Here is a 26,141-nt window from a genome sequence, read left to right on the forward strand (position 1 = left end):
TATTATCTTCTCTATGAGATATAGTGTCACCTAATGCAGTTTCCTTATTTGGCTTAAATCAGAGCTAGCCTTCTGTTATGCTAGTGCTTTAAATATATACAATTTTTGAGGCACTGGGATGCTCATTTAAGAGAACTAAATATGATTATTTATGAGGTACTAGATAAATTCTAATAGTTTAGAATACATTTTAATGTACTTTATTATATTCCCTGTCTTAATATGGTAGAATTATTTGTTGAGATGTCTGGGTGAGTTTTCTTTGCTATAGGTCTGCAGTGTAATATAGAACGGTTAAGATTATCATATACGTAAAGAATTCCCAGTGTTTCTCTAAAGTAATTTCATATGTTACCAATATGCAGTGTAACATAGTACAAAGTTATATTTAAAAATAATATGGATGCTTTATGCACTCTTGATATTTTCCTAATTGAGAAAAGCATGGCTAAAATTAAAATCAATCTCCCTATCAGCATTGCGTTCATTGGTAGTGTATTTGAATTGCAAGTAGGGTATTCTAAATATCCCTTCTAGTGGAATTAAGATATTCAGTAAAAATGAAATATTTTGAGGTGAGCCCACTGTTATCTTTGTGGCCTTGGGAAAATAATTGACTTTCCTGAACATCTTCTTATCTATGAAAGTGAATAGTAATAATTACTGTATATGATTATTATGATAATTAAATTAAAATCTAGGTCTTTATGATATATATTCAAGTTTTCTTTAGGTGCCATTCTGATGACCACAAAAGTTTTCCTCTTTTCCTCCTGAAGGTTCTTTAGTTAATTATCATATGTTACATCAAGGCCTTTTTAAAACAACCTTGGATTAAAATAGTATCTGGCACATAAAAAGGTATACAAGAACTGTTTGTTAACTTTGTCTTCTTTAGTGTTCTTAAACACACCCTTTTGGAATGAACTCTCACAGATGAGACCTGGGAATGATATTCAAAATATTTAACAAACAAACAAAATATTTAACAAACCATTTGGTGAAAAGTGCTGGCAGTATGTAGTAGTGTGCAAATCAGCAGGGTAGAAATGCTGACTGAGCACCCATTGCTGTTGAATGGTTTTAACTTCCCATCGAAGGTTTGAGGAAAACTGATAACAATATAGTTAACCATTGAAATATTAAAATTACCTGGATTAATCTCATGTTTAAAGGAAACTGAGCTAAGAGGTATCTCTGCTTTGGAGACACCCAAACCTAATGTAGTCTTATCTGTCTCTACTAAGCCCATCCAATTTGGACAAAATATTCAGAAGAACAAAATAAAGGAAGGCATCAGTTTAAGGCACGAGACAAAAATATTGTGTGAATATATTGTGTTGTTTTTTTCCTATAACATTATAAGTGTTGAAGTGTATATATTACACATAAATATTGCTTGTGGAATAATTTATGGCTACAATAGTTAATATCTTTTTTCTCATTTTTATTCCTTACAAATATTCCTAGTCTTAGATTTTCCCAAATTGTAACTATAAATATTTTAACAGTAATTTGATAAAATTAGTCATATAATTTTATGCATTTTAATAAAATGTGTTTTTGGTAATAGGAAGACTAAATATAATCGTGAATTAAAATCTCTTTCTAAAAAAATGTTTTAAATATAGATGTTATCATCTAAGTTCTAAAACCCTTGGAAATTATAGTGCCCAATTTTCATATCCACTATAGTAGAATTAGTATACATGTATTTTCAATGAAAGCTTGAACAATGAGTATTTGGGGGAAGAGTAAACATTTGCTATGCTTATAAATACTTGTGTTTGAACACTTTAAAAATAATACATAATTGTTTTCTTAAAATCTATATATTAATATATGCCTTATTTTTGTTTTTCTTTTCTTCTTTCTCCTCTCTTTTTATTCTGCTTCCTTGGATGCTTTCCCAAAGGAGGACAAAGTGGTTAGAATCCATGCTTTCTTTTCTATCATTTGTTATAATGTTGTGAATTTTATTAAGCGAATGTTTTACCTAGTGATGTCAGTCACTCTACTTTCACAAAGAAATTATATGCTAGGAAAAGATCATTCCCAGTTCTCATGGGAAAAAAAAATAAAATGCAAATCTAGGGGCATTACAGAGTTTTATTATTAATAGGTAAAGTCCAAATAGTTAAAATTCATGGAAACAGTGGTATTTAGAATAGAATTTAAATCATTATGAACCAGTTTGTCCTCTTAGCTTTCTGAGTTTTGATGATGATTCCATCTGCAATAAACAATAAACTGCAATGAAACAATAAATCCCAATGGGTTGTACCTTTCTCAGCACTCGGTAGATGCATAGACAGGTGATCTAAAATTTTATTGCAGAAGGAATTGAATGTACTGAGTTAGCAGCAAGACTGAATCAAATCAAATAAAAAGCTCAAAATTAAATGACTTTTCTGTAGAACACAGGTAGCAGAATTGCCATATTGAACCACATTTTGCCCCCCCCCCTTTTTTTTTTCTCTCTCATGCATAGAAATCAATTCCCTAGAGTGGTGAAGGGTCATTCTTCATTCTTATCAGATATAGAAACCACAGAGGCTGGGCTTAGGAAGATAGAATCCAAGTAGTCAACCTGTCTTTTGTATACAAATTATATAATTTCATGTGGTATAAATTACAATTTCCCAAAGCTCAGTAATTTCTCAACATGAGACTGAGGCAATACGTGTTTTGGGTTCAATATATCAACTCAGCTGCCTTTGTTCAACTGTTTTAAAGTTTAAATGATGTACTGCAGTGCAAAAGTAGCAAGACATTAAAGTGAACATTAATCTGTGTTTTTAATCTTGATGCTAATATATGTTCATCAGGTTTTTTTGTTTGTGAGAAAGAAATTAGGTTGAAAATTATATAGTTTAGTTTGTTTGCACTAAATGTGTTTTCCTGTACCATTCATGGCATGTGAGATCATCTTAGGGGTTCTTATTTTAATGCAATAATGTACTATTTTAGAAAAATACATATAACTACAATATCACAACTTTGGTATATGAATATTATTTTGAGGGAGTCTGCATTTGAAATGTAGATAATTTTAAATTCCTTTAAAGAATAAAAATTTAAGTAAATAATAATGCTGTTGTTAATAGACCTGATGATAAGACTTTAGCCACTCCTGTAGGGCTGGGCAGACCCATTGTCCCTTTGGCAATACTTCCCGTAATGGTAGGTTGTTTGTGCTTTTTGTGATTCCCTGTCTCTGTAATGAGAATTCAGGTGGATTTTGTGGTTTTCAGGCTAGAAATGGAGTGGAAAGACCTATAAAATACAATCATTTTCAGTTATTTTCTTTATTTTAATTAGAATGCATACATATACCATTTATTTTTAAGTACTTTGTCATAATTTCATTTAAAAACCTTTTTAACCTATTGAGGTTATTCAGAGACTTGCCTTTTTAGTTTAGGGAAACTGAAGCCAGAATTTGTTTTAGTTGTATTAAAGAGAATAACTGAATATTAAAGCCCTTGATTGTTGGTTCTTTCCCTGTTTCTCTGAGCTCTTTATTTTTGGTAAAGAAATTATAATTTATAGGTGTGTATGTGTGTATGTGTTGGTATGAATGAGAAGGGAAGAGGGATAAGAGTGAATAAAACTTTCCTAAATGTAATCTACATCTTGATGAATATAATAATAATGAATTCTAATTTGTCTGTTATATTGGTGAATAAATATGACTAAAATACTAATGTGTATGATATGACCTAAGGATAGCTAACATACAAATATTCCTCTTATTAAGTCTGGCAAAAAGTATTACTGAGTATTTTTTTGCAGGCTGGAAGTATTTTATTTTAAAATTTCACTCTTAGCTTAAATCACCTCTAATAATAACTTGAAAGATCATGTAGTTGCTTATGGCTGTCATAAAAAAAATCACTTTGCAATTGACACATGTAATAGCTTATAATAAGAGAGTATTTGATATAAGTGTATACTCTCATAGGTAAGATTATGGTTATTCATTTCACTGAATGACGACCTCTTCCATACCTAAATAAATAGGGATAGTACAAAATTCTCCACAGTCTGTTTAAGTTACTTTTGACTTTCATCTTACTCTCTTTTTGGTGCTAGAGTATGGAATTTAGGTAACTCCTTTGGTAACATTAACACTTGCTGTTGATAAGTCAGCTTCCTTGAATCCTTCAAGTTCAATTCCTTTGGGGTTTCCCGTAAATTTTCATCAGTATTTCTTTTTTAGTGGATGAATGGATTGGTTTACAAATATAGCAACTAAAAAATGAACTTGCTACACTTCTAATCTTTATTTTCACAAAATGTGTCAGATTTTATAAGTTAAGATGTCAGCAATACCCTGAAAAACAGACACCCACTATATATTTACTCATTCTTTCCAAATGTGAAGGCCGCATATACCTTATAAGCATCATGTGTGAAAAAATACTCTTTTATATCAAGATAATAACTGAGGTACTATGTTTACAGAATCGCGATTTTTTAAACAGGCTCCTCACAGCTTTCATTAGTGGTTGTTTTTAGAAATCACGCTAAAAGATATGTTCATGGAGGAAGTATGTTTTTGTAGAAAAGGTTCATAAAATGTAGGGGTTGGATAGAATAGGGCAGTACTGACTGTGTTTGGAACTGGTTTTATCATAAAGTGTTGCCTGTGGGATAATTGATTCTTAATGGTACAAAGAACTTTGCCCTCTCAGATTCTGCTGTTAAATACCAAAATGATGATTTTGGTTTTCTTCTCTTACTAGGGTTAGATAAAAACAAGCAAGTTAGTAAAATCAACTGCATTAAAAAATGATTTGCATGATTGTTTTCAGTGTTTATTTTTATTACAAGAAATCTCTTAAGAGTTTTCCATATTTAGTCCATGGCATGATGAAGCATCTGATCATAATTTTCAACCTTTGCTCTTTTGAAAAAAGGACTGTTAGAGTGTGCCTAGACTCACTTTCCTGTTCTTGGTCTTTCTTTTTTTTCCTTTTATATTTTTGTTTTTATTTATTTTTTAGATAATTTGATGATGGCTTTTTCTGCAAGAATATTCTCTTAGAGTTTCTTCCCAGAAAGATAATATAAGCCTAGATTAAAAACATAAAATATGGACAAACATATCAATAAGGAACTGTTAAGATGCACCAAGGGGAGAACTTTTATTAAGCAATTTAGTTGATTGGATTTCTCAAGGCATTTCTTATTTTTCTGTGTGTATCCTACAGGGGAGTCACACATCACGTTTTAAAAACTATTGTGTTAGATAATTCAGAAAGTGGTAAATTTTTTATTTCAAATTTGTTTTAGGAATTTACTACACTCTTTTTCAAGGGCATGGAATCTTAATCTCTTGCACTTAGCATTACTATTCTGGGAATGTTTCTCAATATTCAATAATCATTAGGAAGCTTGTAATCTTGGTTTTTCTCTACCCCAAAATATTTAATGCACTAATAAAACTTCTTTCGGGAAATTACCATTTCACAAATCAATGTTAAATACAGATGCATAGTAAGACAAAGAGAGTTCCACTAGAGTATAGAAAAATTAGCCTCCTATAGTATAAGGAAAAGGGCTATGGTAAAAACAGCTTTCACAAAGCTGAAGACTAAACTATGGATGAACTCCCTGGTTTTTGTAAACATAAGTTGTCAGACCTCTTGTTTATATATCTAGAAGTTGATTTACTGAGTCATTTAATTGCCCTATGATTAAGATTTTGTGGAATTGACAAACTGTTTTCCCGAACAGCTACACAGCAGGTTTTAAGCATTCCAATTTTTTCACACCTATCAATACTTATTATTGTCTGTATTTTTAAGCCATTCTTGTTGCATGTCAAGTGATATAGTATCTCATCATGCTTTTTATGAAACGATTTTTAAGTCAAAATTACTAAACTGGTTTGATATCTCCTAGGATTCATTTTGATTGTGTGGATTTAGATTCTTACATAAAAATGCTTCTATGTTAGCAATTTCTCGAGAAAGTTTTTTTCTTAAAAGGCTAGCATATTCGAAGTATTAAAAGTTCAGTTTCTTCATTCTCTAGGGATTCTTTATATCCTTTCTGTTAGAATTATGTAAGTATTTATTAATATATATGAATCAGAACAGGAGCTCTGTTGAATTTAAGATAACTTAGAATCTAATATCTGTCTGTCTAGACTAGCTATCCCTAGGGTACACACAAGTAAGAGATTTTTTATTGCCAGTTGAAAAGACTATTTTTTTTAAATATGCAGGAGGAACTACCAGCTTCAGCAGATTTACCACTCAGCCATAGGTCCAAAGTTAACACACAAACTGAAGCCCAGAATGAAAGGACTGTTCTTCTTTCTCTGTGTATGAGATATTTTCTTGAGGGAAGTGAGCTTTTAGTAGCATGCAATCAGATACACGTAAAGACTAAGTAACAACCATATTTTCTTTCATCTGCCACCCAGCATTCAATATATTCCTGATGTCTGCCATCCAACAGATTTCATTAGTAGATAGATTCCCTATTATTGTGACCACCAGTGGGAAGTGTATTATTAGTCACAAACAGAGCCTGTTTTGTCTGTTATTACTAAAGTCACTCTGGCTCTATTATGGCAGCTGTTTACATAGTATATCCCTTTATATCCTTTTAATTTTACCTACTTTTATCTTCGAATCTAACATGTGTCTTATATTAACAACATATACATAGGTCTTGTTATTTACTTACTTATTTATTCTTATTTTAAAGATAACTTGACAATCTCTGCCTTTGTGATTGGATGTTTAGTTCATTCATATTTAATAATATTAATATGGTTGTATTTGTCTTTTATTTTCATTTTTTGTTCCTCCAATCCTTTACTGCGTTCTTCTACATTAAATGAGTATTTTCTAGTCATATTTTAATATTTCAGTGATTTTTTTCAATACACTTTCTGAGTTATTTTCTTCATGGGTCTAGGGTTTCCAATATACATCTTAACTTACAGGAATCTACTTTCACATTAACTTAGTTAGAATAAAAGATATAAATATTAATTCTGTATAGGTCTATTCCCCCTTACTCCTTTTTGTACTATTATTTAAATAAATTTTATGTCTATATATGTTAAAATGTAATTTTTAACATTTTGTAATTTATTACTTTATATAATTTTATGTATTTTAATAAAGCTGAGAGAAAAAATAAGAGCAAGTATATATTTATACGATTTGTTATATAATATTCTTATTTACTATGTTTGATTTTCTTCATTTCTTCCTGTGGATTCAAGTTACCATCTGGTGTTCTTTCCTTACTCCAGTGCAACATTGCTTTCACCCACTTCCTTTGTTCTGATATTGCCAAGTATATTTGATTTCCATATGTTATAAGTTTAACAATACTAATATGTTAATATTGCTTTATGCTCTTTTTAAAATCATCTAAGATAAAGAAGAAAAATAAAATAATACTTTTCTAATTACCTGTATAAGTAGCTTTTGTTTATCTAGGAATGCCTTTACTTCACCTTTATTTCTTTAAAGTTAGTTTTGCTGGATATAAGATTCTTGGTTGACAGCTTCTTTTACTTCTTTCAGCACTTCAAATAAATCATCTCACTGCCTCAAACCTCCATTGTTTTTAATTTGAAGTCAGGTGTTAATTTTATTAAGTGTCTCTTGTACATGACCAGTCCATTTTCTCTTGCTATTTTCAAGAATTTATCTTTCCCAGTGTTTGACACTTATTATCATGTTTATGTGTCTGGTTATGGGCCTGTTTGTGTTCTTCTTAGTTGGGTTCATTGAGTGTGTAGATGTAGTTTAATGTTTTCCATCAAATTCGGGAAGGTTTTCATCCCTTATTGCTTTGACGTTTTTATCCTTTTTTCTGCCAGCTTAAATCTAATGTTGAGCCCCTATCATGAATTTTTTTCTCTTGATTATTGTACTTTTCAACACCAGAATCATTTTATTTTTTTTAAGTTTATTTATTTATCTTGAGTGAGAGAGAGCAAAGGAGAAACATAGAGAGAGGGAGAGAGAGAATCCCAAGTAGGCTCTATGCTGTCAGTGCAGAGCCTAATGTGGGGCTCAGTCTCACAAACCACAAGATCATATCCTGAGCCAAAATTAAGACTTGGATGCTTAACCAACTGAACCACCCAGGCACCACAAGAATCATTTTAGTTTTTAATAATTTGTATATCTTAACATATAATCTGTATTTGATGAGACATTGTTATAACTCTCTTTATTCTTTGAACATGATTCCTTTAGTTCTTTGAACATATTGATAATAGCTGCTTTAATGTCTTTGATATTTTCAACCTCTGGGCCTTCTCAAAGAAGGGTTCTGTTGCCTACTTTTTTTTTTTCTTTCTGTTAGTGAGTCACACATGACTGTATTTTTTGCATGTCTAATAATTCATAGTTGATTACTGGTCATTTCAGATAAAACATTGTAGCAAATCTGTGTGTGATTCCTGTCCCCACTCCTGGGACCTTTTATTGTTTGTTTGCTGGTTTGTTTCTATGTTTAGTGAGTTGGCTGTACTATCTCAATTAAGCATATTTCCCCAGCAGTGTGCAACTTCTAGCGTAGATACGATAGCCCTTGACTGGGAACTGCGGTGCAGAGGATAGGGGAGCCCATGTCCTTGGCTACATCCACCCAGAATAGAACTTCAGTCTTCTTAGCTAGAAGGGAACTAGGAAAGGAGTTAGTTGTAACTCAAATGCCACAGACTCTCACTGTTCTTATGGAGATTTAGTAGATTTCCTCAAATAAACATTTCTCTATTTGCAGTATGCCCTTTGAACCACTTTCAGGGACTTCAAATGGCTGTGTTTTAAAAGTACTTTTTGCCATTTATAGTTGTTTTTCCAGAGAAGGAGCCTGTAGAGTTCCTTACATCACTATTTTAGAAGTGCCCCTCAAAAAGATTCTTTTTCTTTTTAAACAGTTGTGATTTTTAAAAAATGTCTTATTTATTTCTGAGAGAGAGAGAGACAGTATGAGCAGGGGAGGGTCAGAGAGAGAAGGAGACACAGAATCTGAAGCAGGCTCCAGGCTGTGAGCTAGCTGTCAGCACAGAGCCCTGCGCGAGGCTTGAACCCACGAACTGTGAGATCATGACCTGAGCCGAAGTCGGTTTCTTAACACTTAACTGACTGAGCCACACAGGTGCCCCACAAATAGATTCTTAATAGTTCTATTTTAACACTTATCCATTCACTAATTTATTTATTTGTTTTTCCCATTCATAGATTTTCTCCCATGAGGAGCCTTATATATATATATACTTTTTCTTCTTTTTAATGTTTATTTATTTTTAGAAGAGAGCAAGACAGAGTGTGAGCAGGGGAGGGGCAGAGAGAGAGGGAGACACAGAATCTGAAGCAGCCTCTGTGCTGACAGCTCAGAGCCTGACACAGGGCTCAAATGCTTAACTGACTGAGCCACCCAGGTACCCCAATATATTTTTTTTTTCAAAACTAACTCTCAGTCATTTAAAAAAGATGCACTTTTATAGTGATAGATACCAAGATGGACTGTTTCTGTTTGATTAAATCTAAAGGTTACTTCTGTGAGCTTATTATTTATATATTCAAATTAACTGTGTATGTCAATGCATAATAATTTTTATTTAATGTTATATTAAATAAGATGTAATTCCCCAAAACATCCTTCTTGTATATATGATGACAACCATCTGGTAAATCTTTTTTTTTCCCCCTGCCCCAACCATCTGGTAATTCTATCAACATCACTACGCAAACCCTTTAGTGCTGCAACTATCATGTACCCATTTACTTACAAACCACAAGACCATGACCATTTTTCATATCCTATGTATTAGAAGTATTTTGGATATATCTTTAAAACTTTGTAAAATATATCTTAAAGTTGTTACTTTCAAGGGCACCCGAGTGATCCATTCAGTTGAACATCTGACTGTTGATCTCAGCTCAAATTGCGATCTCAGGATTATGAGGTCAATCCTTGGGCTTGCTGCTGGGCATGGAACCTACTTAAGAAACTAAAACTAAAACTAAAATTTAAAGAAAAGTAGAGTTGTTTTGCAGGTACTTAAAAATCTAGTATGTTCTAACTTGAAGTTAGGCACCTAAGCCTTTAAGAACTCCTTTTTTTCATATACTATGGAATTTAATAAACCTATTGATTAATTTATTTTGTTGTATAGTATGTATGTGCAATAGATTCTTTTCACATATAAACTTCAACAACAAATATTTTTTCAAAATTCCATTTGAATTGCTTTAAAATGACAGAAAAATAACTTTGTGCATTTTCTTTGTAAACATCTGTGTTGTAAAAGATTTAATTTTCATAAAAATCAATCATCTGTTTTTATTGGCCAATAAACTGCTGTTTGAGCAAATTATATGGGTAAAAATAAAAGATTCACCTTCTGTGGGGAAAATATTACACCTTTAGACCCTTCAGTTACTTTTGGGAATGTGAAAATATCTGTGTCTTTAAACTACATAAAAACACAGAAGACCAACAGTGCCAGTGTTTGAACAAAGTGTGCAGTTGTGTTTTTTGCTGCAAGTCAAACCAAATAGTACAGTCATAGGGAATAGGTACATTTAATGGACAGTATCCCAGAAGGCTTTCAGGAAGGGCAGTAAGTCAAGCCTCAGATTGGTGGCTGGAATAGATGATCATAAATGTTTCTTGCTTTACTCAAATTCTTTGATGTTTTCTTTGTTGTTGTAATTATTCTTTACTGTTAGACATGGTTAAAAACTTATTACTCATTACAATTATTTTGTTTGTGTTTCATAAGAATATCTTTTCTCAAATCTACACATTTTGGTTCTTAAAATTTATAGTTGCTAGATATATCTAAATTCTTTTTAGATATTAGAGGACCATTTGGGGGTTTTGTAGAGGATATCCATGCATCAAATGCAGTTTGGATTAATTTACAAATTAACCATGCTATTAACTTCCCTCCATATATCTTGTTCTTTTATACTTTCATACCCTTGCTTAGTTTCTTTCAGTACCAAAGTAATCTTGATCAACTGGTGAAAAAAGTAGTTGTCCTAATACCAATAACAACTCAGATATCATCCCCCACATGAAGCCCTCCATGAGTGTCTCAAACAGAGTTACAGTTAGCTCTTTCTACACCTTTTACATACCTTTATTCAACATATTCTATTGATTAGTGACTTTCTTGCAGTCGTGGAAAGAATAAATACTACCTGGAATATTCAATGATGAGCACACTACTTAACACATACCAGGTACCCAATTCATGTTTGTTGGAAAAATGTGGATTAAATAAGATTATAACTTCAACTCTGACATTTTATATGTCTATGGAATGTTAATATTAGTAGCTGCAGAAAATCATTCCTAAGAACTAACTAATGTTTATCAGGCATGTGTTTCTTAAACACTAGATAACAAGGCCTAATCCTGGGTAGTTTATATAAGAGATTCCACAACACCCTTAGCATTTTTTGGTGTCAGCCCAGTTCAGTTGTTTTTAAATCAACCTTCTTGGGTAATCCATCACCACTGAACTATTTCAGGAAACATTATCAACACTGTCACTTAATTCAACTTTTTATTTCTGTTTACCAGGATGATATGTTTTTCTTGTATTCTTTTCTTTTTTTTTTTCCTTTGAGTTCTCTCTTTCTTGAAGATTAAAGAACTAAAGACTCTTCTGCTTTTATTGTGGGTTGATGCTCTTTATCCCCTATCAATGCTTTACATTCAATTTTGTCAATAGTAAAAGTTGGAATATCAAGATGGATTGCAGAACAAGGTGTAAAAAATATAGTAGTGATTGTATAAAATAAGTTAAGAAGGTATACAGGCATGTCTCATTTTATTGTGCTTTCACTTTACTGCACTTCACAGATATTGCATTTTTTTACAAATTGAAGGTTTGTGGCAACTCTGTGTCAAGCAAGTCTATCAGCGCCATTTTTTTTCAACATTTACTTACTCTGTGTGTCTGCGTCACAAATTGGTAATCCTCACAATATTTCAAACTTTTTAATTATTGTCATATTTGTTATGGTGATCTGTGATCAGTGATTAGAGCTCACTGAATACTCAGATGATGGTTAGCATTTTTTTAGCAATAAAGTGTTTTTTAAATTAAGGTCCTTGCTTTTTTTACCCATTTTCACTATTATGCACTTAATAGACTACAGTATATTTTAAACATAACTTTTATATGCACCAGGAAAGAAACAAAACTATTCATTTGATTTGCTTCATTATAGTGCTCTGGAACCAAGCCTACAATATCTTTGAGATAGGCCTATCTGAGCACATCTCATGTTTCTACCTCAAAACTAATCTTTAAAAAGAAGCATGATTTTGATGAGTCTGTTTTGGATATCTTTAAGTTACCATATCATCAAAATAAAAGGAAAAATTATACAGACATAGTTAACTGTCAATGTCTTTATTGATGTTGCCTAGTTGTGTGTGTGTGTTTTTGATCTTAAGGCACCTGCTTTTCTTCAGCTAATTAAGTTGACTTGATCATTCCTTGATTGTTTCTCACCTGTCTGCTTTGCCCTCTTTTCTATTATAGGTATGCTGAGTTTCCTGTACTTATCTTCTTTTATATTTTCTCATCTTCACCATACTTAATATTTTTCAAAATCCCAGAGCTATTCTTACATGATTTTGCTTCCTTGTGAATTTTCATTCATCTGAAAGTAAAATTTTCTGATATCAGATTGTCCTGATTCCATGGAAGAAATGTTTTCTCAAAACTACTTAATAATATGAATTTTGTGGGGTTCATTGGTGGCACAGTAGGTTGAGTGACTGATATAATCTCAGGTCATGATCTTGCAGTTTGTGAGTCCAAGCCACACATCAGGCTTACTGCTGCCAGTGCAGACCCCACTTCAGATCCTCTGTGACCCTCTCCCTGCCCTTTCCTGACTTGCACTCTCTCAAAACTAAATGTTGCAGACTTTGAGTCTGGAGTTTTCTCTTGTCCAGCAAGAGAGCAGATGCAGAATTGAATATGAGAGAGGATAATGTCTGGGAGGAGACAAGAGCCTTGATTAAGAGTCCTTTCTCTGTATTTATTAAGATCAGGAGGCTTACATACATGATAGATGTGCATAAAGAAACAACAAAACAGTAACCATTAACTCGAGTGTGTGAGAGAAAAAGGGTTTTGTAGATATGTGGTGTTAGGGGCTAGGGTCAAGATAAATCAAAACCTCAGGGCTCTGAGCAGACTGCCGTTTACTGCAGGCACCAGGTACCCTTATCTTAACTTTTCTAGGGGCTAAGACAGATAAAGCATGCTACCTCAGAGTTAACAAGGCTTTTTTTTCTCACTAATTAGCTCTAGGTGCTTACACCTTGTAGCGGAGGCTTTCTGCCTCTACCTGTTCTCAGACACTTTAGTCCTGTGGAAGTGGTTTTTGCTCTATGCTTTGTACTACCCTGGGCGCTTTTGCTCTTTGGCAGTTTTCCTCCCTAAACCTTGTTGATGCAAGCTCAGAGAATTCTTAAATTTATTCTCCACAAATAACTAAATTTAAAAAAAAAATTTTCTTTAAAGAATATGATTTGTGGAGGTTTTTTCATATAAGTTTTGTCTAATTTTTGTTATATTATATATAATAAGATTGTTTCTTAGAGAAACACTTGCTTTGGTCTCAGAAAATCCCACTGTTTTCAAATTAAAATTTCATTCATTGGTTCATCTTTGAAATTTAAGATTCATCTTTTTTCTCAATTTTAGTTTGAGACAAAGAAGAAAGTTTTCATTTTCTTGAAGTCCAGTTGGTCAGCTTTCTGAAAAATAAGCATGATGCTATGGGAACCGGGAATTCAGAACAGGTTCCTTGGTTCTTCTCACTCACTTTCTACCACTCTGATTCTAGAACTCCTGTTCTCCTTTTTCTTTGGCAATATCCTCAATATCATTCAGGGATTAAGATTTCTTTTCCTCCAAGTATTCTATTGATTATACGTGTCTCCAGCCACTGCAGATGCCTCTGAGCTCCCAAGTATCTGTAAAAGTTCAGAGTTCTAATTGTCCTAGAGAATAGGAGATAAGGGAGATCTCACCCTGGCAATCAGTGTCTTCGCAGATGTTTATTAAGCATGCATACTTAACATGTATGAAATCCAACTTCTGGTCTTACCTTCCAAACTAGCTTATTTTATAGTCTTCACTGAAGTAAAAGGCAACTTCACTATTTAAGTACCACAAACCAAAAACCTTGGAATTTTCCTGACTTCTGTTTTTTTTCTTGTCATGTCTTACATCCAATCCATAAGGAATTCTTGTTGGCTCTCTCTTCAAAATAGAATGAACCGGGGCGCCTGGGTGGCTTAGTTGGTTAAGCGTCCGACTTTCGCTTAGGTCATGATCTCACAGTTCGTGGGTTCGAGCCCCACGTCGGGCTCTGTGCTGACTGCCAGCTCAGAGCCTGGAGCCTGTTTCAGAGTCTGTATCTCCTTCTCTCTCTGACCTTCCCCTGTTCACGCTGTCTCTCTCTATCCTAGAAATAAATAAAAATAATAAAAAACAAACAAACAAAATAGAATGAACATCTTAGCACTACCTCCACTTTTGCTGACCTGGTACAAGACCGTCTATCTAGTCTGAATTATTGCATTGGTTTCCTAAATGGCCTCTCTGCTCTCCAAAACTCTACTCCCCAAGCCTAAACTCAGCTAAAGTGATTATTTTAAGGTATGAAACAGATCATGTCACATCTCTGCTCAAAAACCTACAAAGACTTTCCATCTCATTACCAGTAAAAGCCAAAATCTTTGCAGTGATACCCAAACTCTGTGTGATCTATACCCCACATACACTCATCATCTCCCATTACTCTCCCACCTGCCCATTGTCTTCTACTTGCACCTTCCTGCTGTCCCTAGTTCAGCTTAACAATAACCCACAACCCTGGGACCAACTTGTCCCTAGTTCATACTAAACAAAAACATGCCTAGAGCTCCTAGTACAACTGTTTCTTCTCCTGAAATTCTCATCCCATTCCTCATGCCTAAACTGTTTTGGTTTTTGCTCACATATTACCATCTTAAAGAGGCCCTCTCAAATCACCCCATTAAAAATGGTGGGCTCTTCCTCTACCACAGAATATCCTTTCCCATTTGTCATCTTTATTTTTTTTCTGCAGAGTACTTTTCCCTGCCCCCCCCCCCAAAATGTGTATCTATCTGTTTGTTTGTTCACTGTGAGCTCTGTGAGGAGGGGGTTTTGTTTTATTCTCTGCAGTATTCCTAGTGCCAACAACAATGACTGGCACAGATTGGTGCTCAAAAAATATGATTTATAGGTTTGTAGATATATAAATATATATCTACAGATATCTATCTCTTGGTTCCATTTCTCTTGAGAATCCTAATATAATCATATGTAATATATATATATGATATATAGCATATATGTATATCTAGATATATAATATATATCAGTTTATGTGATTTATTCTTTGTGATATATATGATGTATATTATATAATTTATTTTTTTAATTTTTTAATGTTTATTTATTTTTGAGAGAGAAAGAGAAAAGTGTGGGTGGGGAAGGGGCAGAGAGAGAGGGAAACACAGAATCAAATGGGCTTTAGGCTCTGAGCTGTCAGCACAGAAGTGGGGTTCAAACTCAGGAACAGAGAGATCATGACATGAGCCAAAGTCAGACACTTAACTGACTGAGCCACGCATGCATCCCTTCTAATTTATTTTTTATTAGTTTAACACTTTATAAATGTTATGCAAAATAATTTCCAAACTGCATTATTTCATGGACTTGTATCCACACTGATAGTTATGCTAATTATTATAGGCAGAATTTTTGTATGTAGAGATTAAAAGTGTGGCCAGAGAGGTTTAGCCATTTTCTGTACATCAAAATGTTGGCAAGGTATTGAAAATCCAGAGTACCTGCATCAGATCTTGTGGCATTTAAAATAAAATCATGTGATTAATTTCTTCTAAGTCAAATTCTCATGTTATAAATAGTCTTGAATGTTTAACAAAATTTAAAGGGAATATTAAGTCTCATATTTTTTTTGTGGACATGGTTTAATTCCTTCACTTTGCTCTGATTGCCTGGATGATATGGACCATATTTCAAGTTTCTTGGTGTTTTGCTGAGCAGTCACCACAATGCTGCAAATAGTATACTATGAACTTTGAATGAATGAGTGAATGACACTTCTCTGTTACCTTTTCTTTTTCAATAAAGCGTTTTTTTGAAATTCCAAAGTTTGAAACTCTAAAGTATAATTTCACATTTTAGCGTATTTCTTTCCTAAAACAAAATTATTAGAACTCAACTTAGTTATGGTAGGGCACTTTCCTATTAAAACAATGATCTCTAGCTTTTCCTTCTCCACTCTGTTCAGATTAATAGTATGGTAGGGTATTTAGTCCTGTTCTTTCTTACACAAGACTCTGGAAATACTTGAGTGGAGAAGAATCAAAGGTGGCACCCTACAAGCTTTTTCCAGTCAGCCAAATGCAAATCTGAACCTAATTCAGGAGTCAATGGTGTGTGCATGAAGGATGGTATCAGATAGATTTTAGTGTTTTGGAACATTTACTTAAGATTTGCAGACAATCTAGTTTCCATTTAATGAATACGTCTTCATCATATGCTTCTTGGTTAGTTCTTTATTATTAAGTGAAATGAATTAATTTACTTAAGTTTGTATCTTTGGTAGACATATGAATTTGGCTGAAAGCCAAATATGTACAGGCACTGAGATTTCCTAGTCATAAATAAAATAGATAACACGTTATAGACAAATATGATATTAATAGAGACTGATTTCATCTGTTCCTTTAATTCACTCTTTTATTAGAAGGCTTATTTTTGGAAATATGTGACCCAAATACATAATGCATTGTATTTTTGCCATCTTTTTTATTAGCCAGTTGAAATACACAATACCAAGTTAGATTTACAAAGTGATGGTATTTGTTACCAACATTTGGACTTGTCTTTATTTAGCCTTGTCAGTGCTCTGTAGGAAAGTGTTTTCCCCACTTAGATTTTTTGTTAACGTATTAGAAAATTAAAAAGCAGAATATTACAGGATAAGACACTATTGTTCCATACTGTTACTGCAGTTTTTATGATTTTCTAATGCTTTTTGCAGATGTTATTTCTTTTTAATTTTATTTCAGATGGCTAAAACTGCACAGTTAATTCTTCTATTTACTGTAGCAAATATCTAATCTCCTATTCCATATTCAACTGTGGGATTAATGTCATGTAATTTATAGTATACAGTGCAAATAACCTCCGACTGCTGCAGCTGGAATATATCATTCACATCCTTAGTTGCTTATATTAAGATACTTTCTTTTGAACCCAATTTTTTATCTGCATTCGCAGAAAGCCTTAAAAATAGAATCTTTGAGATATTTAATTCTAAATTATGAAACAAATGCAAATGTCATGTTTAAACATATTTTAGAACTAGAGAATATGACTAGCACTGGTAGTCATTAATGAGAAAATATAAATATATAATTTCTATATATTTTTGCTTAGGGATTATGCACATCTTTTCCTATTCATACCTAACATAATTTCTTGTGGCATTGCTGAGACGACCACCAAGACAGTCTGAACTAGAGCAGGTCCTAACACACATGGTCACATGGACATGTGCTCTGAGCTTTGGTTCTCTGCTGTCTTGTCACTGGTGTGCCCCACAGCCCTATAAGGTGGGCCTCCCTTTCCCCCTACCTCACTTACAGATGAGAAACTGGGGCCCAGAGAGGGAGACTCGAGCCAGGGTTAATGACACTCCTGTCTAGGCTCAGAGCCTGTACCCTCCCTGCCCCTCCATTGTCCCACCCACTGCCTCTTGGCTCTGTGCCTGCATGGATCACTAATGTCACCACCCACTGGCTCTGGGCACCCCTGGACATGCGCTCTGTTGGGTTATTCCCTCAGTCTTCATAGCAGCCTCCGGGAGGGGCCATCAGGATGTACAGAAGATGTTTTACCCAGCACTGGCTACCACCTGCCACCTCTACTACTTCATTTGGGCCCTTATGCTTCTAACCCTGAGCTTTGGTGATGCACATACCACATCTAGTTTACATGGCCTCCATGGTCATCTCAGTTGTGCCGCAAGAAAGTGTTAAAGTAGGAATAGAAAAAGCAAAAATATATAGATAATTTTCAACTTTCAGAATTTCTCTATTCTACAGGATCAGCAAACCTTTTCTGTAAAGGGCCAGATAGCAAGTATTTTTGACTTTGTGGTCCTTAAGATCTCTTATTATTGCTATTATTATTATTACACTAATTATTTTAATGATCATCATCATTGTTCTTAGCTCCTGGGCTATTCAAAAAGAGATGGCAGGAAGGATTTGGCCCACAGGCTGTAGGCTGCTGACCCCTGAATGGAACAAAAGGAGCAATTTGTCTCATTGCATTATTAATTTTATCCACTGTGCCTCTTACTTACTAAAAGTGTGTGTATCAGAGAGAATACATTTTTCACTGGCTCATAAAACATTAAATAAGATATGTCAAAGATATGTCAAAGCTTTAGCAAACTATCTGGCATATAATAAACACTAATAAACTATATATTATGCATATATATAACAATGTATAACATTGATACTTAATATACAAATAAGTAATTTTCTAATATATAATGCATTATATTAACTATCAAAAGAATGTATATGTATGTATGTATGTGTGCATATTTGTATCTGTGATTATTTTTATTAAATTATAGATTCTTGAATATGTCATCTAACTGGAGTCCCTTTTTATTAATAATAGAAATTATCACAAGAACCTTGATGTGTAAATTTGAAAACTAAATATATGATTAGCATTGATAAATCATAACTCTCAGTATCCAACTGCAACATATATTAACTTTTTATTATAATAAGTAAGGTATCTATATTTTATCATAAAATAAAATGAACTTACTTTCTTGATAATATACTTATTATGCATATCCTTGGTTTTTGTTCCTAAGTTATTAAAATTTCATAAAGAATTAATAAATTTTGTCAATATTACAACTTTAAAAAGATAAGAAGTTCTTATTTGCCATTAGAAAGTATCATCTTTTAATAGTTAATAGAGTGTGATAAAATGATAAATGCTAAATTTTCTTCTTCCTTTTCTCTTTTAAATGGGAGAGAGTTGCTTTTTATTAGTGGAAAAGTATTAAAAGTATATATAAATACTTAGATTTCCTTATTTTCTTTGACTACCAAGTTTCGTTTATATATAACGTGTCACTAAATTAGAATTCTGATTATTTGTTAAAAACATGATTCAGTATTGCTTTTCTACCTTGCATAATTTTGAGAATGAAGATCCAAAATTCCTTCTCAAAGCTTCTCTGTACTTATGTCTTCTTATTTCCCTTTCATCAGAGAGGGAAAACCCATCCCAATGTATAATGCCCCATTACCAGAAATACTCTCTCCATATATTTTGGTGCTTATCGATGTTAATTCTTTATATTTGCCTATTGTTAGCATCAACAAAAATTCAGGCTGTTTTTAATTTATGAGCTTCAATATCACTCCCCTACTGTAATCTGCATTCTCTCGTGCTGTAGGCTAATGTGGGTACGTGCTGTGAAGGCTTTCTTTCTTAATTTGTGTGTAGTGTGTCACATGCTGAACTGTGTTCTATATTCCAGATTTTAGTAGTATTAGCTGTGTAGTGAGTATATAAAGTCACTTGGATTATCTTAATTTACTTGCATTAACTTAATTCTGCTTGTGAGATTTCATCCTATGAGGCCAATGGGAAATTCACTTTCTATCATCACTGAAGCTTTATTCTTCTAACCCTGTACCTCCCCAACCCTCAGAGGTATGACTTATATATATAGTATCCAAGCATTGTAAAGGCTCCGGCCAGCATGGCAGTCTTAATGAGGCAGAGGCTATGTGCTTCTGGTCCAGCATTTGGAGAAACAAAATAAAAGCAAAATTTTCTTTCTATCCAGAGAAACCTCTCTACAAAGGTAGAAGAGAAATAAAACAGTTTTATTATTGAGTAAGCATTAAACTAGAATATGAGGCACACTACAGGCAATACACTAAGAGATTGCAAAGTCAGAAATCTCACCTCTTTATATAAACAAGCAGATAAAACCTACTGCATATGCATCCTCAAGATAAATAGTAACCACTCCTCAAGAGGATGTGATTACATCATTCATCATATATAGTTTATCCTAAATTTATCTGATAAATAGGATGACCACCTATATCAGCTAATTGGCTTTATCCAAAGGTAAAATAAACTTCTTATATTTTTATGACAAGATGTAGTGCAATTTGGACACAGTCCAGAAGAAATTAGCCTCCTAACATCCTGCAGAAACTCAGAGAGGGATACTGTCTTCCTTAATAATTGCATTTCAAAGAAATGGCTCCAGGTCCTTGGAAAAGACATTTCTGGGTCTTAAGGCTGGCAAAAGGTTATTTAGCTTTTAAAAACATATACACTTCAGGGGCATCTGGGTGGCTCAGTTGGTTAAGCATCTGACTCTTGGTTTTGTCTCAGGTCATGATCTCGGGGTCCTTGAGATCTAGCCCCACATGGGGCTCTGCACTGTCAGCATAGAGCCTGGTTTGGATTCTCTCTCTCTCTCTCTCTCTCTCTCTCTCTCTCTTTCTCTCTCTGTTCCCCTCCCCCTTCACGCTCCTGCATGCTCTTTTCCTCTCTTTCAAAATAATAAATAAACATTAAATAAAACACATATTTTAAAAAGACAGATTAGGAACTTAAAATTTTTCTAAAGTAAACATCCTCTTTCCTAACTTTGAACAAGGAGAATGAAGTCTCTTTTAATTTTTTTTTAAATTTATATTTGCCCTTACACAGTCTCCTTACATCTACACACAGCCATCCTCTTAAAGTTTTTGCTACTTGCCCAGGGCATTACCAGGCCATGCAGGAATCTCTGTGATTTTCAGGACTGCCAACCTCCAGCCTCTTCCAGACTGGAAATTCCTCTCAAAAAATCCACAATGTGCTAATTTATTTTACAAAAAAAAAAAAAAAAATCCCTTAGACAAGAAAATAGAGAATAGTTAGCCTGATCTGAATATGGCTTTGAAATCTGGGGACAAAAAACACAGGTTAATATCTTAATTACTTTTCCAAAATACCACTATCATTATTTTTACTCATTAATTAGTTTTTGAAGTTAACTGAACTGGATCAGACTATATTAATTGCAAGATTTCTATATGTGTGTATAAATATTTTTTTTCTGTAGCCTTAGTACCATATACATTATTTAGGTCTGAATTTCCTTTTGAATCCAATGTTCTTTCTTTAATATTCCCATATGGCATGTGATAATTCCTGATTTATGACATTAAATTAACTCATTACAGTCTGTACTATAGCATAATTGCTCCCATTTTATTAGTGCCATTGGAAAAATTTAGGTATTTCCTCCATGTTTGAAATTTCTCCAGAGTTGTTTTCATTATTCTCTGTTCATCTCCCTTAGGCTCTAGGAAGGTTAGAATCTTTACCCTTCTTGCTCTAAAATAATCTTTGTTAAGTTAAACCTACTAGTGGTATTTTCACATGTGGTTAAAGAACCATTCTATTGATCTTTTGCTTAAATTATCTGTGAAGTATCACAGTAGTCCATAACTACCTCAGTAGCATGTGAATCTGTGTTTACAAATAGCTTATGAATTCAATTTGTAATAGAGCAGAGCCTTTCACTGGGTATAAGAAATGGCCATGTTTGGGGTGTTGGTAACAGTGATACAGTGCAAATTAGATAATCTTCCCCTATTTTCAGCCCTATGACCAGGAAAAAAAAATCACTGCTTCTCTTGACTTAGTTTTTTACTTATAAAATGGAAATAATATCATTTCACTCACCTACTGCTGAGAGCTATTCAGTCACTAAAAAGAGGAAAAAACTTCTCTTGGAAACTATATAAGTAGAAGTCTATTTTATTCATTGCTTTTTGCTAAGATTTGGGTGTTAAGTAGAACAGAAAGAGCTGGGTAACCATTCATGATTACTGCTCATTTAATGCAGTTGGGCCCTGTTTGGTTTTTTTCCCCCCTGATTATATTTCTTTAACTGCTTGCAAACTGCTAAAAATGGAGAGTTCATCTCTGCTTATGATACCTGTCATAAAATGGTAACTGCATCAAACCATTATTTTATGGCTGCCTACCCATGTAATCTCAAGAGCATTCATGAATTACAATAAGCAAAACATGGTCTGGATGTTCATGTTATAAAACTAGATTATTGCTTAGTATTCCTTTTCAAATGTTGTAATATGCAACTTTTTTTTTTTTTTAACAATTCTTCATTTACAAGTTTTCTACCCACATGACTTTAGGATGAGGACACTTTGAGTCTTGCAAAATAATTGGAAAGAATTAAAAAGCTATTTCAATCATGGAGTTTAGTTATTAGGAATTTCTACAGATGTTTAAGTTATTCGGGAAAAACAATTTATTTTTTTTCTTTATTGTCTTGCTGGCTCTTTTGAATTTAAAATTATTTTTTCCTCTACATATACCAATTATTTGTGTCAGCCCAAACTCTCTGGCTAGGTGATTATTTCAGAAACCTTATTATTTAATGTGCTTGAATGACATTTACCTTCATGTGTTGTAAGCCATTCCCAGCTACTTTTTTTCAGAATTTATTATTGTGTACACTAGCTTCATTTTCCAGAGAAGAGTGTATTTTACTTTATTCATATTTTCATTCCTTTGCAGTGAGGTTTGATTATTTTTAGGTCAATATTTTATCAATGCTACTGCAGCAGTTAAGCATAAATTGTGTATATTCCACATCCATTTTTTAAGTAAAATATCAAGGTAGAGCCTGATTATGGAACTAGGTCATAATGATGGACAATCTTCTTAGAGACATCTGTTTTGGGGATATTGTACAGTTTGATCCACCAAATTCTCTTACAGCAGCATCAACATGATTCTGTTACTGTACATTTTTTTATCTTAGTCCTTTTATTATCTTATTATTTATTCTTTCACAAATAACACATTTTTAGAAACATATTTTGGAACACATATCTGATATCATCTGTCTTACAGTGGCAAAATTCTGTCCCATAGTTCATTTGGGAAGCTGTATGAAAGGTCAAAGGGATAAAATTTTGATACATCTTGAGTAAAATTTACCAGGGCACTGAAAAAGAATATTTATTGGCCCATGATATTAGATTAAAAAAGGACCAGACATTTATTTTCAAAACAAGAAAATTGGCAAAATATTAAAAAATAACTTTGAGGTACTTCATAAAATATGAAAATTTCCACACTGTTATTTCAAAGAAATTTGACAGTTCAGATAGCATATAGTTAAAAATGAAAGGGTGTTCCTAGAGGGAAATAGGAATTGATCGGTTTGGTTTCTTAGGCACTGATTAATTACCTACGGTGTTCTTAATATATCTTTTTGACTCGTTTGCACTCTTTTGGTGGAGAGAGACCTATCCCCTACATCTGTTGATAATACAAATTGTAAACTGCAATAAGAAGTTCATCAATCTTCCTACTTATAAATCAAGGGAGTTAGAATCCTCCTATACTGAGCAGAATGAAAAGTGGCTCAGTTCATCCCAAAAGATAAAATAGGAGTATGAGGGCCTAAATGTGACAAAATTAGTTTTAGTGACAGCAACAATATCATAATGAGAGTTAATTTGCAGGCATATTATTTGAAAATATTACTAGTTGTGGAGGCCCACATTTTTCGGTTAATGTTTATTAGGTACATAATGTTATTGCAGTGCTCTCAGGTGTGTGTGTGTGTGTATGTGTGTGTGTGTGTATTATACATCTATATATACAACCTTATTATTTTCATCTGACAGATGAGGAAACTGAGTCATGGTGCAGTTAGTCATCTTGACTTGTTCCATGCCTCACTTTATGAAAAATGTGAGCATTAAAAAACCCAGACTAATGCAAACAAATCTTGTGAAGGGCTAATTTAAATGCAGATTTCTGGGCTCCTCCCCTAGAAATTTTGATTCAGTAGATATGGGATGTGGCCTAGAAATCTGCATTTCTAGAATTCCTCAGGTGATGTCTAGCCACAGACCATACTTTGAGTAGCACTGATTCAAGCTACAATAAAAGCATTGTTATATACTATCATAGTATATCCTAAACGTGAAATGTGGTTTAGTAATAAAAAGGAACACCTCACTTATCCAAATTCAGCCCTCTATCAACTTTGCTGTTCTGAAAAACATAAAAACCAGGAACTAGGCAAAAGATAAGTGAAATTTCATAAATAATTTGACCACATCCGAACAATTAAACCCATGCTACTAACTCATAAGAGATCCTAGTGTGCTCTTAGGTTTTTCATAGCTCTTTAAAAAGCTGGATTTCAAGGTGCCTAGGTGGCTCAAGTTAGTTAAGCATTTGACTTTGACTCAGGTCATGATCTCACAGTTTGTGAGTTCGAGCCCTGCATCGGGCTCTGTGCTGACAGCTAGCTCAGAGCCTGGAGCCTGTTTCAGATTCTGTGTCTCCTTCTCTCTCTGAACCTCCCCTACTTGTGCTCTGTCTCTTTCCCTCAAAAAATAAACAAATGTAAAAAAATTTAAATAAATAAAAATAAAAAGCTGGATTTTATTGCTAGTCATCAAATTTGTAAAATTAAATTAGAAGTAAAAAGAGAACCCACTCTAGTTTAACATGTACCCTGGTAAGAAGTATTTGGCAGCTTCAGTAGACAGTCAAAACTAGAAAAACAGACACAAGAATTTTTTTAAAAATTAGCAGTCTGGGTCTATGACATGCACAATCCAGCTGACCTCTGCATCTCCATTGGACTGGAGAGTTTACATCTCAGTGGTTGCGGCATGTGCAAATATACCTGCTCTTTATAGTGACACCTCTAGAGAAAGAAAAGAATATGGAATTTGGAGTCATACAGAGTAATTTCAAATCCCAGCTCCTTCACAACTGTCAATGGATGGCATTAAGTTTTCTGCAACTAAGTTTTTTCATCTGTGAGGTGGTCACAGCAACACCTCCTTAAATGGAATAAATAAAGCAGACGGGCAAGTTTCCTAGCAGTGTACCCAGTACGTGGTAGAAATCCAAGTCTTTCTATTACTATCTTCCAAGGGCCATAAAAATTGTTAGAAAGGGTAGGATATGGGCTCAGCAAAACCTGTGCCCAAAGCTGCCTGCCTACTCATTAACTGGAAAATTTTAGGTAGGCTATTTGAATCTCAGTGCTTCCATTTTCTCATTTGCAAAGTGGAGTTAACATCTATTGATATATCAATATAACTATTGATAATATACATATAGTCTTTTGTTTATATTAGGCCTTTAATAAATAGAAATTGTAATGATTATATTTTTCATTTCAGTATTTTCCTTTTATGATAATATTGCAAGTACATTAGATACTATGAAAAGATTTGTATCCTACATGAAAAACTGACAATGAAACGAACAAAAACAAAAACAAATGTGATCCAAAAGATAAATCTTTAGTAATTTAATATAATTTATTCATTATTATTCTGGTTGTTTGTACTTTCACTTTATACATTAATATTTACATGTTACCCTCATATAGGAAAACAAATATATACTTTAATATTTTGAATGTTTCCTGTGATATATGTGTATTCATGTATATATATGAATTTATATATATGTATATATATGGATGTTAAATTGTCCCATTTTCAATAATTCACATACTTTTGTCATTATTCTTAGAGCATTACCTTATGCAAATTGATTTTGGGTTGGGATTTTGACATCTTAATATGCTTTAATATTTGTATTATTATCCAGGAAAATACAGAAAAAGAGAAGAGCCTGAACTTACAGGTTTTGTGACTTAAGATGATCCACTTAACCATTTTGAGCCTCACTTTCTCATTTATAAAATGTGATGAGATTTCCTACTCTCCGTGTTTTGGAGATGATTACTAGTGTTCATAACATGCTTAACATGATACGTATTTAAATTGCTAATAAATGATTGTCTAGTCTAGATATTTTGTATTCCACTGTCCCATTTGGTATTGATAATAATAAAAAGGGATCATTTAGACTTCAATAATTTGGTTCTAAAAAGAAAATAATTACATTGTCCCCAGACTCA

At 33.3% G+C, this 26,141-nt stretch overlaps 1 protein-coding gene across 2 annotated transcripts in view; it reads left to right on the top strand.

The window, feature by feature from the left end:
* The window catches only part of RIMS1 (regulating synaptic membrane exocytosis 1), a 477,312-nt gene that overhangs the window by 202,493 nt on the left and 248,678 nt on the right, over positions 1 to 26,141 (top strand). For both annotated transcript variants that reach the window (XM_039248922.1, XM_039248923.1), the window contains exon 4: positions 1,916 to 1,927. In XM_039248922.1, the coding sequence (XP_039104853.1) occupies positions 1,916 to 1,927 (12 nt within the window). The remainder of the gene's footprint in view (positions 1 to 1,915; positions 1,928 to 26,141) is intronic.

The sequence above is a fragment of the Hyaena hyaena genome, unplaced genomic scaffold (assembly GCF_003009895.1).
Source record: "Hyaena hyaena isolate Hyena2069 unplaced genomic scaffold, ASM300989v1 scaffold_322, whole genome shotgun sequence".
NCBI lineage: Eukaryota > Metazoa > Chordata > Mammalia > Carnivora > Hyaenidae > Hyaena > Hyaena hyaena.